At 34.6% G+C, this 9,831-nt stretch overlaps 2 protein-coding genes across 6 annotated transcripts; both read right to left on the bottom strand.

The window, feature by feature from the left end:
• On the bottom strand, positions 1-5,297 carry LOC123894387 (GTP-binding protein BRASSINAZOLE INSENSITIVE PALE GREEN 2, chloroplastic-like). 5 transcript variants are annotated; one of them, XR_006803763.1, is made up of 5 exons: positions 5,197-5,297; positions 3,138-4,564; positions 2,837-3,004; positions 1,451-2,421; positions 1-126 (listed from the first exon to the last, which is right to left on the bottom strand). XR_006803763.1 is itself a non-coding variant. In XM_045944374.1 (5 exons), the coding sequence occupies exons 3-5, from the start codon at positions 4,371-4,373 to the stop codon at positions 2,017-2,019; spliced, it is 1,809 nt and encodes a 602-aa protein (XP_045800330.1). In that variant the 5' UTR covers positions 4,374-4,564; positions 4,729-4,993; positions 5,197-5,291; the 3' UTR covers positions 1,975-2,016. The 5 variants fall into 5 exon arrangements, 3 of the variants coding, with proteins under 3 accessions (XP_045800333.1, XP_045800331.1, XP_045800330.1); XR_006803762.1 differs by lacking the exon at positions 1-126 and adding an exon at positions 1,141-1,232; XM_045944374.1 differs by lacking the exon at positions 1-126 and adding an exon at positions 4,729-4,993 and having other exon boundaries at positions 1,975-2,421; positions 5,197-5,291.
• Positions 5,298-6,884: 1,587 nt separating this feature from the next.
• LOC123896206 lies at positions 6,885-9,831 on the bottom strand. Its single transcript, XM_045946622.1, has 2 exons — positions 9,672-9,831; positions 6,885-7,351 (listed from the first exon to the last, which is right to left on the bottom strand). The coding sequence occupies exons 1-2, from the start codon at positions 9,829-9,831 to the stop codon at positions 6,885-6,887; spliced, it is 627 nt and encodes a 208-aa protein (XP_045802578.1).

Genomic DNA, 9,831 nt, shown 5'->3' on the forward strand with positions numbered 1-9,831 from the left:
TTTACTCCAAGGTATGCTTTATCATTTTCCAAAGCCAGCAGTTTTGCAGCGTTGCCTTTGAAACACATTTGGACTTTAGTTGCTGTATGATGTTTTCGTCATAGAATCTCTCCACGAACATATCTCCTGATTAAAATATATCAAAACATGTCACAAGTTTTTGTCAATCATAAATTCGCAAATGAGTAACTTTAGCTGCAAAATATTGATAGTGGCGGAGCCAGGAAAACAAACTCAGATGGGCCAGTAAGAAAAACTACTCTAATATATAAATTAGATACGAAAATTATATTGCATATAAAAATTGATGTCATAATAATAATAATCACGAAGTTGATATATAATACCTCTCAATCCAAAGCACAAGAAATGCTAAGAGACTGAATTTCAGAGTGGCGGAACTGAATATCGATTCATTGGCGGTGGTACAAGCTATTTCGGAAGCGGGGAGAGGGAGTCATCGTGGGAGTGCTTTGGTTCATAAGATTCGTCTACTACTTGAGATGGAATGGGAGGTTGTTATTCATCACATTCACCGTGAAGCAAATAAATGTGCAGATGCTCTTACAAATATTGGGTGTTTATTAGGATCTGGTAGTATTTTCTATGATACGTGTCCTTCGCAATTAAGTAGTTTATTACTTACTGATATGTTGGGAATAACTACCCCTAGACTAGTCATTATGTAATTTTCTCTTTGGCTTAGGCCCTCATCATTATCAAAAAACAACACCAATAAACTGTTGGGTAATGTGAAAAACCCGTTCTCTTTTCCTACCAAAACGGTTTCCAGCCATGGTGACTGAGGCGTTGTCTTAGCCTCAAGCAACACTCTTTGAAAACCATACTCCAAGGTATGCTTTATCATTTTTCAAAGATGTTTTCTCTTTAGGCACCCTATGGTTCTTTTTTTCCCCTGAAATTTACTTTTTTGCCTTTCAATAAAAACTTCGGTTGCTACGAACCGAATTGTTTTTGCCTTGAAAAAAAATTTGATTTCTGTTAACCGAATTTTTCCTGAATTTGAACTAGAAAAAACTTCGGTTTCTGCGAACCGATGTTTTTAGCAAGGGCAAAATTGAAATATTTGGGGTATAAAAGATACATGGGAGGCCTAGAGAGAAAACATCTTTTTCAAAGCCAACGGTTTTGCAGCGTTGCCTTTGAAACACATTTGGACTTTAGTTGCTGTATGATGTTTTCGTCATAGAATCTCTCCATGAACATATCTCCTGATTAAAATATATCAAAACATGTCACAAGTTTTTGTCAATCATAAATTCGCAAATGAGTAACTTTAGCTGCAAAATATTGATAGTGGCGGAGCCAGGAAAACAAACTCAGATGGGCCACTAAGAAAAACTACTTTAATATATAAATTAGATACGAAAATTATATTGCATATAAAAATTGAAGTCATAATAATAATCACGAAGTTGATATATAATACCTCTCAATCCAAAGCACAAGAAATGCCAAGGTTGAGGAAAAAAGATGAGACTCAAAACCTGCTAAATGAGGTTCACAAAGAAAAAAGGAAAGATTAAGCTAATTAAATCAACCACAGTCACTTATGATCCACCTACAAAGTAAGATAACAAAACCTCCCACAACTACTCAAAAAATTTTACAAACACCTAAGATGCAAACAAAAACACAATCAATAAAAAAGTAGCTAATAATAAACATATATAAGCCCGTTGCAGCTGCAGCTGCAAACTAGTATCGAAACTTATACTCCAAATCCCTTCCTTTTTCCAATATTTCTCACAACTTCCAATATTTCCATGACATAATCCCAAGTGAAAGGGTGGGAAAATGGATTCCTATGAATTTTATATACATTTTTTACAATAAATAGTAAAAAATTATAACTACCAATTTTCTTAGGAATATTAAAGTGTGTCCCAAAAAGTTTCTTAGTAAATAGTTGAATTTAAATTCACAAACGATGCAAAATTGATTACCTCCAAAACATTGAGAGCCAATCCTAGTCTGCATTAATAGACATCATTATTATATGTCTCTGACAGAAGCCAATAGTGGCGATTCAACCGAACTGGATAGTGTTTTTGAATCAATCCGCTTCGTCTTTTTGTCACTTTGTTGATGTGGCTTATTTGAAGCTCGGTCAGACTGCGAGACAATCTTTGATACAGTAAATCCTGTAACTTCAAAAGTATTTGATCTATAGGGTATCAAAGAATTGCGATGAACAACATCAACTCCTTCATAAGTCCAAACACCCAACACAGCTTCTCCTTTAAGTCCAATGGCAAACCAACCAAGGCCAGCAGCAGCAATGTCTACAGAACTCGAGTCCCAACTGTTTCCACCAACATGAAATTCCCTTCTCACCCAATTCCCCAATTTTCCAACTCTTTTCTCTCCAATTGGTGGCTGCACAAACAAAAATTCAGACTGGTGTTGATGTTATACTAGAGGAAACTGTAATGCACAATGAATCAAAAGAGAAACTTGTGTCTTTTCTTGCAACATAGATTTCTACATGCACTTTAGCTACGCATAAAAATTTCACCAATATATGCATATTATTGTTTATAGGTAATTTTCTGAAAATAAATTCAGTAAACTAGAGAAATAAATGCTACTAAATATTGGACAGGTTGGTTGACCAAACACGACAAACAGATCTCAAGGTCATATTAACAGCATTTAGTACACACATTTTTTAGTTTGGATGTAATGACCAAGAGATAAAACAATTATTTGTAACCAGACAATACTTCAGGATGACACTTGAAAATCAGCTTATGAGTCTCATGCGCAAGGGATTGCTTAGTAAGTAGTCAATTACAAGGATCAAAGAGAATACCTGTAACTGGTGTCCAAAATGGTCTTGGAACATTTTACTTGCATTTTCTACTTTACCCATATGCAGAGGAAGATAAGGTGACGCCCACACCGTGACATAGATAGTATCCAGGGACGTTTCTTCTACATCCAATCTCATAAGACCAGCTATGTGAATCGAATGACCAGCCTACCACAATTAATTGGTAAAAGAATGAAGAAGTATAACAGATTTTAATAAGACACAAAAGATGAAACAAAACTAGAGCGCAAATTAACATGCAGCATATGTAAACAATAATATTAAAATCAGCCACACTAACCTTAACTCTATATGTCCTAGGTTTCAACTCCTTGGTCATGTAAACAAGCTTTTGCTCTTCCCTCGTTAACCTTGTTGTTATCTGGTAAGGATGGAGAAGGCCGGGTGTATCAAATAATTTTGCCTGACTTGGAAGAGCACCCTCCACTCTAACAATGCCAAGTGTAGTCCCTGGAACAGGTGCTTCTGTCAGATGTGTAATCTTCCCTCCAACATGCTTTCCTATAGAATTTATTAATGTACTTTTTCCTGCATTTTGTGCCCCAACAGTCCACACATTTCCTCTAGATCCAGCCAATCCTACTACATCATCCACAAGATTCTTAAGTCCCCAATCTCGAAGTGCACTCACCATGTGTAAACTAGTAATCTTAATAATGCCACCCTCTCTAGCTCTTTGCCTAATCCAATGCTCCAATCTTGTTGGTGACAATGAGCTAGGCAATAAGTCAATCTTTGTAACCACAAGTACTACTCTAGGTACATTCCCTGACTTACCCTGCTTCCATGCAGAAGAGTTATCTTCAATTGTCTCAGAAACCAACTTTGCAACCTTCCTTGGAAATGACCCATCAAAATCCACTGCATCCACAACCATAAGCACCACTGAACGGGGCCCACTTGTTGATGCCAACTTCCTTCCCACTGTATGATGGAAGTCGAAATCTGGTAGCAAATTTTCCACAGTTGGATCCTTCACCTTCCCATAGTGCCTCAACGAATGACAGCGTGCACATACTACTGGCTTTTCTTGTTTCCTGGTCAAGTTATCATCACTAGTAAGCTTCTCTGGTTCAATAACAAACCCCTTTTTAACGGTATTAGAGAACTCGGGCTCTTGTGCAACAGGTTCAAGATGGGTATACAATTTATAAGTTATGTCTTTCTCAGATGGTTTAATGAAATAACCAGGGTGTTTTGGGTTGGAATCTTGCATACAAACCCCACAACCAGGGCAGACATGAAGAGATTGGGAAGTTCCTTCATCATAATTACCCTCACGAGAGAAAGGCAACTTTTGTTTTGAAGCCGAATCTGCAGGTTGTGAAGAGAAATACCTAAACAAATTACTCGATGGATGTGGTAAATTTTTTGTAAAACTATGGAGATGTGGGTTTGAGTCTTGTATTAAGGTTGCAAAAAGATTTGACTGTGCATGGTTTTTGCACTCAGAAAGGAGTGATAAATAAACGAGCGGCTTAAGCTTTGAATGGGAGAAATTTCTAGCAACAATCATTTCAACCTCTTTTTCACTTCTGAATCTAAATAAGGATTCAAAACTCTGGAATTAGAAGCAACTTATTTGCCTTCTGCTACAAAGATCTCAAGAAATTAATTAATCCACCACAGTTCCAAACACAACTTCTAAGCAGCGGAAAATTAGTTGCTGTATGATGTTCTCGTCATAGAATCTCTCCACCAACGTATCTTCGGATTAAAATATATAAAAAAAGTCACAAGTTTTTGTCAATCATAAATTCACAGATGAATAACTTAGCTGCAATATTAGAACAAATAAAACAGATATGCAAAATAATTAATAACTGTAACGACCACAGAAGCCAAACTCATACAATGGCAACCTCTTTTACCTGAACCCCGCCCCTCAATGTTTTACTAACCGCAACTGCACCAAACTCGAAAATGGAGACACTGTGTGGTCTTGGCTTAAGTGATAGATTAAACTCACATTGCCTTTTAATGGACAACTCATAGTTGAAAAACTATGAAGCTCCTTGGATTAGGTGTGTCCCGGTGTCGGACACAGACTGACACACGTCGATGTCCGACACCAATACTTATGATTACATTGAATTATGTGACATACATCAGTTCAAAATCATATATCAGAACACACTTCAATTGAACAAATAAACACAGATATCAGTTAAAAATCAACTAAATTCACAAGATGCAAATGTAACTATTGCCATTCAACACCTTAATCAAAACACTAAATCACAAAAAGAACATGATTAAGAGACAGACCCAGATAAATTTACAACAAGAAACAATAGAAAAAGTACAAAAAGATAGAAAATTTGAAACAAAAAATTCACCTGTGCTCGAACAGAAAAAGTGAAAAATGAGTTTTTTCTTATAAGCAGCACTTGGGTTGGAGGAATTGTGGTTCTGGGTTTGGAAGAAGATGATGCTTTGAATTTTTTTTTTCTACCCCAACATTTATCACTTTACCCCAACATTTTTTAAAATATTCCCATTATACCCTTATTTTACTCTAAGTATATTTTATCATTTTTTCCAATTTTTTAAATTTTACCGGAACACTTACAAAAATGTTCCAATTTATGTAAATAATTTGCAGAAAACGTGTGTCACCGGAACACTTTGAACGGTATATGAAAATTTTAATATACCGGAACACTTTCTTATGAGTTTTTCGGTATGTTATGCGTACCAGAAAACTCATAAGGTAACAATTTCAAATCGGAACACTTATATGAAAGTGTTCCGGTATGCAAAACGACACTTACTCTCTCTTTTTCTTCTTCTCACACCGGAACACTTTTTCTAAAGTGGGTAGAAAATGATTTCTTTTTTACTGTTTTAGTTTATATATGAGAGCGTATTTATCCATTCACATTCTATTGTTAGGGTAAAGGGATAAATGTATTTCCTGCGTTTGATTTTTGCGTTTCGTGTTTGCTTTTTTTTCGCCCAATACTGCAGGAGATATTCTTGCATGGACCCGTGACCAAGGCTCCCATTTGGTCTATCCAATTAGCTTTTTACACATCATTAACATAAAAAATTAAATTGTTAAAAAATTAATTTTGAGTTCTTTTTTTTAAATCTATGCAACATCACCTTTTTTTTTTTTTTTACTTCAGGACACAACATCACCTTTCTTTACAACATTTGTAAAAATTAAGCAATTTGAGCAACAAAACAAGATGCAGAAGAAATATGGAAAAAAACAAAAATATTATTTTGTCCCTTACAAAACCGAATCAAATGGAAATTAAAATTTAATAAGCATCTTCGTCTCTTTCAAAGTTCTTGCAACTCTCTTCTTCAAGATCCATGGATGAAATGAGCTAAAAGGTGTAAATGTTGTGTTGCAGAGATTGAGAAAGAAAGAAAACAGTGGAGACCAAATTTGATGTTTTGGACCCATGACCATAGAAGAGTTTCTCATAATGCAGCCCCAACAAATTTTTACTTTTTCAATTCAAAGACTTTTACGTTTTGCTTGAAATTATTAAACTAAATCGAAGGATTCTTGCTCGTTTAGGGTCACAATCACCAAAATATTTGTCTCGACTAAATAAATACCTTGGATGAAACGTTTCTTAAAATAATGTCTCCCATTGTCATCATTGAGTGTAATCCTATTCTATACTACACCATAAAAATCAAATCCATAAAATGTGGCTTGATCACCAGTAACTCTCAGTGCCATTTGCGTTAGAAGTGTCGTGTCAATCCATTTGTCATGAAATTACTAGCGTATAATAATGCGTGAATGTGAATCCATTTATGTGAAGAATATAAACAACGAAATTATGTGCTTGTGTGATTTAGTTTGCTCTATTTTGTTATTCTACGTTATGTAACTCGATTGCTCACCCCTTACATCTACTTATATTTGAGCGTTTGCGATGCCACATGCATTCCATGATAATTAGGTGAAGATTAGATGATGGTTATATATATGTTGTATTTTTTCTTCTTTTCTTTTTTTTTTTTTTTTTTTTTTTTTTTTTTTTTTTTGACGCTCAACAAACTATCTCATTTCATTACTCAATAACAAAGAAATACAAGTAGGTAAGGATTCAAAAGTACAGCGGCTAGACCAAGAAATGGCCGCCCTAGCAAGGGTGTGAGCAACCATGTTCGCTTGCCGCTTAACAAACTCAATCTTGAAGTTTGGATTACATAACAGAATATTATTAATAAGGCGAATAATGGAACTAAATTCAGAGCTTCCACCGCGTAAATGACGAATTGCATCCACCACATTTTTAGAATCCGTTTCAATAATAACATGAGTTTTGCCACTTTGTTCCAATGCTTTCAATGCTTCAAGTAAGGCTAGGGATTCACCTTCTACAATGCTGCAATTGCCCATCATCCACGCCGTCTCCGCCTTGACAAACTGTCCTTCATCGTCACGAATGCACCATCCGAAATTGGTCCTGTTTTGCTTTCTATGAAATGCCGCATCGACGTTGCACTTGTACCAACCTTGGACTGGTTTTTATATAAAAAGGAAAATGTAATTTCTATTGAAAAAGGATTTGTTTTACCGGTATATATTACAAAAATGGTATACAACTATACAAGTAGGTTCCCGGGATGTGAAGTGTATAAATATGTGAGGGCAACCTCACCCTTTGAGCTAGCTTTTGGAGATGATATTCAAGCATATTTAACATGGTATCAGAGCCTCTCCCCGATCCGTTGGGCCACTTATTATCAGGTTTCCGCTATCGGGTCACTCACCGTTATATCCACGCACCAAGCCCAATAATGATGGTTCTCTGATGATACCTTTCCAGGATCAACGTGCTCTGATACCATATTGAAAAAGGATTTGTTTTACTGGTATATTACAAAAATGGTATACAAGTGAATATATACAGCACTAGATGGCTTTACAGAAGAATGAAATTAGCCTAAACATCAGCCTAATAAATGTAATTGACAGCTAACAAGAAGCCTCTAGAAGGATATCAATATTAACAACATATCATGTCAGCTTGATTTATGAAGATATGACATTAATACTTATCCTTGACTTTATCCTCCAATACTTTCGTTAGCGGGAAGACCTCGTTGGGATTGTGCTTTTCGAGATAGTAGTGGTCATTTCATGGCTGGTATGACATAATGGCAGCAGACTGTGATGTCAACTTTAAAATGCATGGGCTTTACTTTTAGCCAAGAAAGAAGTTGAACATACAACATTGAATCAAGTTCAATTTGAAAGTGATTCGAAGTTGTTGGTTGATGCTATTCACATGAAGCGTAGAGGCAATTCGGAGTTTCTTTCAGTTGTTAATGATATTGTTATTTTTATGTCATCGTCTCTAAACTTTGAGGTTAAGTTTGTTAGGAGGCAAGCGAATTCGGTTTCTCATACCCTTGCTAGGGCGGCCAATTCTTGGGTTAGAATTCATAGATTTGAGATTATTCTCTTATGTATTGAACATTTACTAGTTAATGAAATGCATTAAGTTTGTTTGATTAAAAAAAGAAAAATAAGAGAAAAAAAAAACTAAAACACACCAATAGAGGAACAAACTCCCCTTAAGTCCTCATCAAGAATAATATTAATATAAGCACGAATTAAATCTAGCATAACGATTCATTCATTGAAATTGGTCTAATTATTAGTATATTTTTTTTATTTTAGTTGTGTAGCAGAGCCAATGAACTTTAAAACTAAAATCTCATGCATGCATGATATCCAAACTCTTCAGATCAATTCTAGTTGCGCCTTCACACACAAATAAATCACATCGCATCACACAGAGACGAATCCAGAAATCTATAAAACGGGGGGCCGGAATAACTAAATAATAAATATTAAATAAATAATAATTATAATAGTATTTAAATATACTCAATAAAAAATACATCACATTGTTTATCTAAATTGTACACAACATTGTTCTGTATCATAAAATTCATCAACACTGAATTTGTATTAAATAATTTAGCAATTCTTCTCTCGGTGTAAGTAATCACATAATTAGTTTGAAATTCATTTTCTATCTTGTTTCTCAACCTATTTTTCACAATCTTCATAGCAGAAAATAATCTCTCACTTGTAGCAAACAATCAGAATTAACTTAATTGAATTTGGACTTTAGTAGTGTATAATATATATTATCAAAATATTTTAAAGTAAATTGTTACAATTACTATATTGTGGGTACATGTTTTGCACCAAACGATAATTACTAGTCTTTAAACACATGTCTCAAATATCAATTTATGTGTACATATGTAACAAGAACAAGTATATGAAAAAAAATACGACAAGAGGCGGGGCCTCAGCCCCTACTTGCCCCCCTTATGTCCGTCCCTGACAATCACATATCTATAAATATGAATTATAAGTATAGAAAGTGTGTGAGAGAGATTATATTACCCTTAATATTGTTATGAGTATAATTACTCAAGTTTTATTTGGATTACACATTGAATTGGTTTTCAAGATTTATTCATAAAGTCGATATAAAACATTACTCAAGATGAGCAAAATTTATTTAATATATATAATAAACATTTCAGTTGATACATCATGTGGCTGTCATTCATTCGTTTGTCACTAAATTTGAGTTCAGTTGAGTGCAATGATGCCAAACTTTCACAGCCCTATGTAAAATTTGCTTTTTGTGTTTTGCAAACTTTGGCGATTCTGCTAAATATTTTGTCATGTCAAAATGACAAGTTTTTCCAACATCATTTACAAGGTTATGACAACATTTATTACTAACCGCTATCTTTCCAATAAATACACTTTTGAATATTTGTTTACCACATTTTTGAGGTTTTAACTTACTTGCACACTCACTTAAATATTTCTCATATGATGACAATGGCTTTGGTGCATAAGAAGGTGATTCAGTAATTTCAGAACACAAAGATGTTCTAAAAAACAAAGAAAAACTTATCATAATCGTCACAACTAGGTAAAAGCCATTGAATAATGTCATGGCCAT

This window comes from Trifolium pratense, linkage group LG7, assembly GCF_020283565.1.
Source record: "Trifolium pratense cultivar HEN17-A07 linkage group LG7, ARS_RC_1.1, whole genome shotgun sequence".
In the NCBI taxonomy this organism is placed as follows: Eukaryota; Viridiplantae; Streptophyta; class Magnoliopsida; order Fabales; family Fabaceae; genus Trifolium; species Trifolium pratense.

What these genes read in the sequence shown, in the direction of transcription:
- LOC123894387 (XM_045944375.1), bottom strand. Translation starts at nt 4,373, where the DNA reads ATGATTGTTGCTAGAAATTTCTCCCATTCAAAGCTTAAGCCGCTCGTT. An exon ending in CTAGGACATATAGAGTTAAG is followed by an intron (nt 3,005 to 3,137) that starts GTTAGTGTGGCT and finishes TAATTGTGGTAG; the next exon opens with GCTGGTCATTCGATTCACAT. An exon ending in ATTTTGGACACCAGTTACAG is followed by an intron (nt 2,422 to 2,836) that starts GTATTCTCTTTG and finishes CATCAACACCAG; the next exon opens with TCTGAATTTTTGTTTGTGCA.
- LOC123896206 (XM_045946622.1), bottom strand. Translation starts at nt 9,831, where the DNA reads ATGGCCATGACATTATTCAATGGCTTTTACCTAGTTGTGACGATTATG. An exon ending in ATATTTAAGTGAGTGTGCAA is followed by an intron (nt 7,352 to 9,671) that starts GTAAGTTAAAAC and finishes TATAAAAACCAG; the next exon opens with TCCAAGGTTGGTACAAGTGC.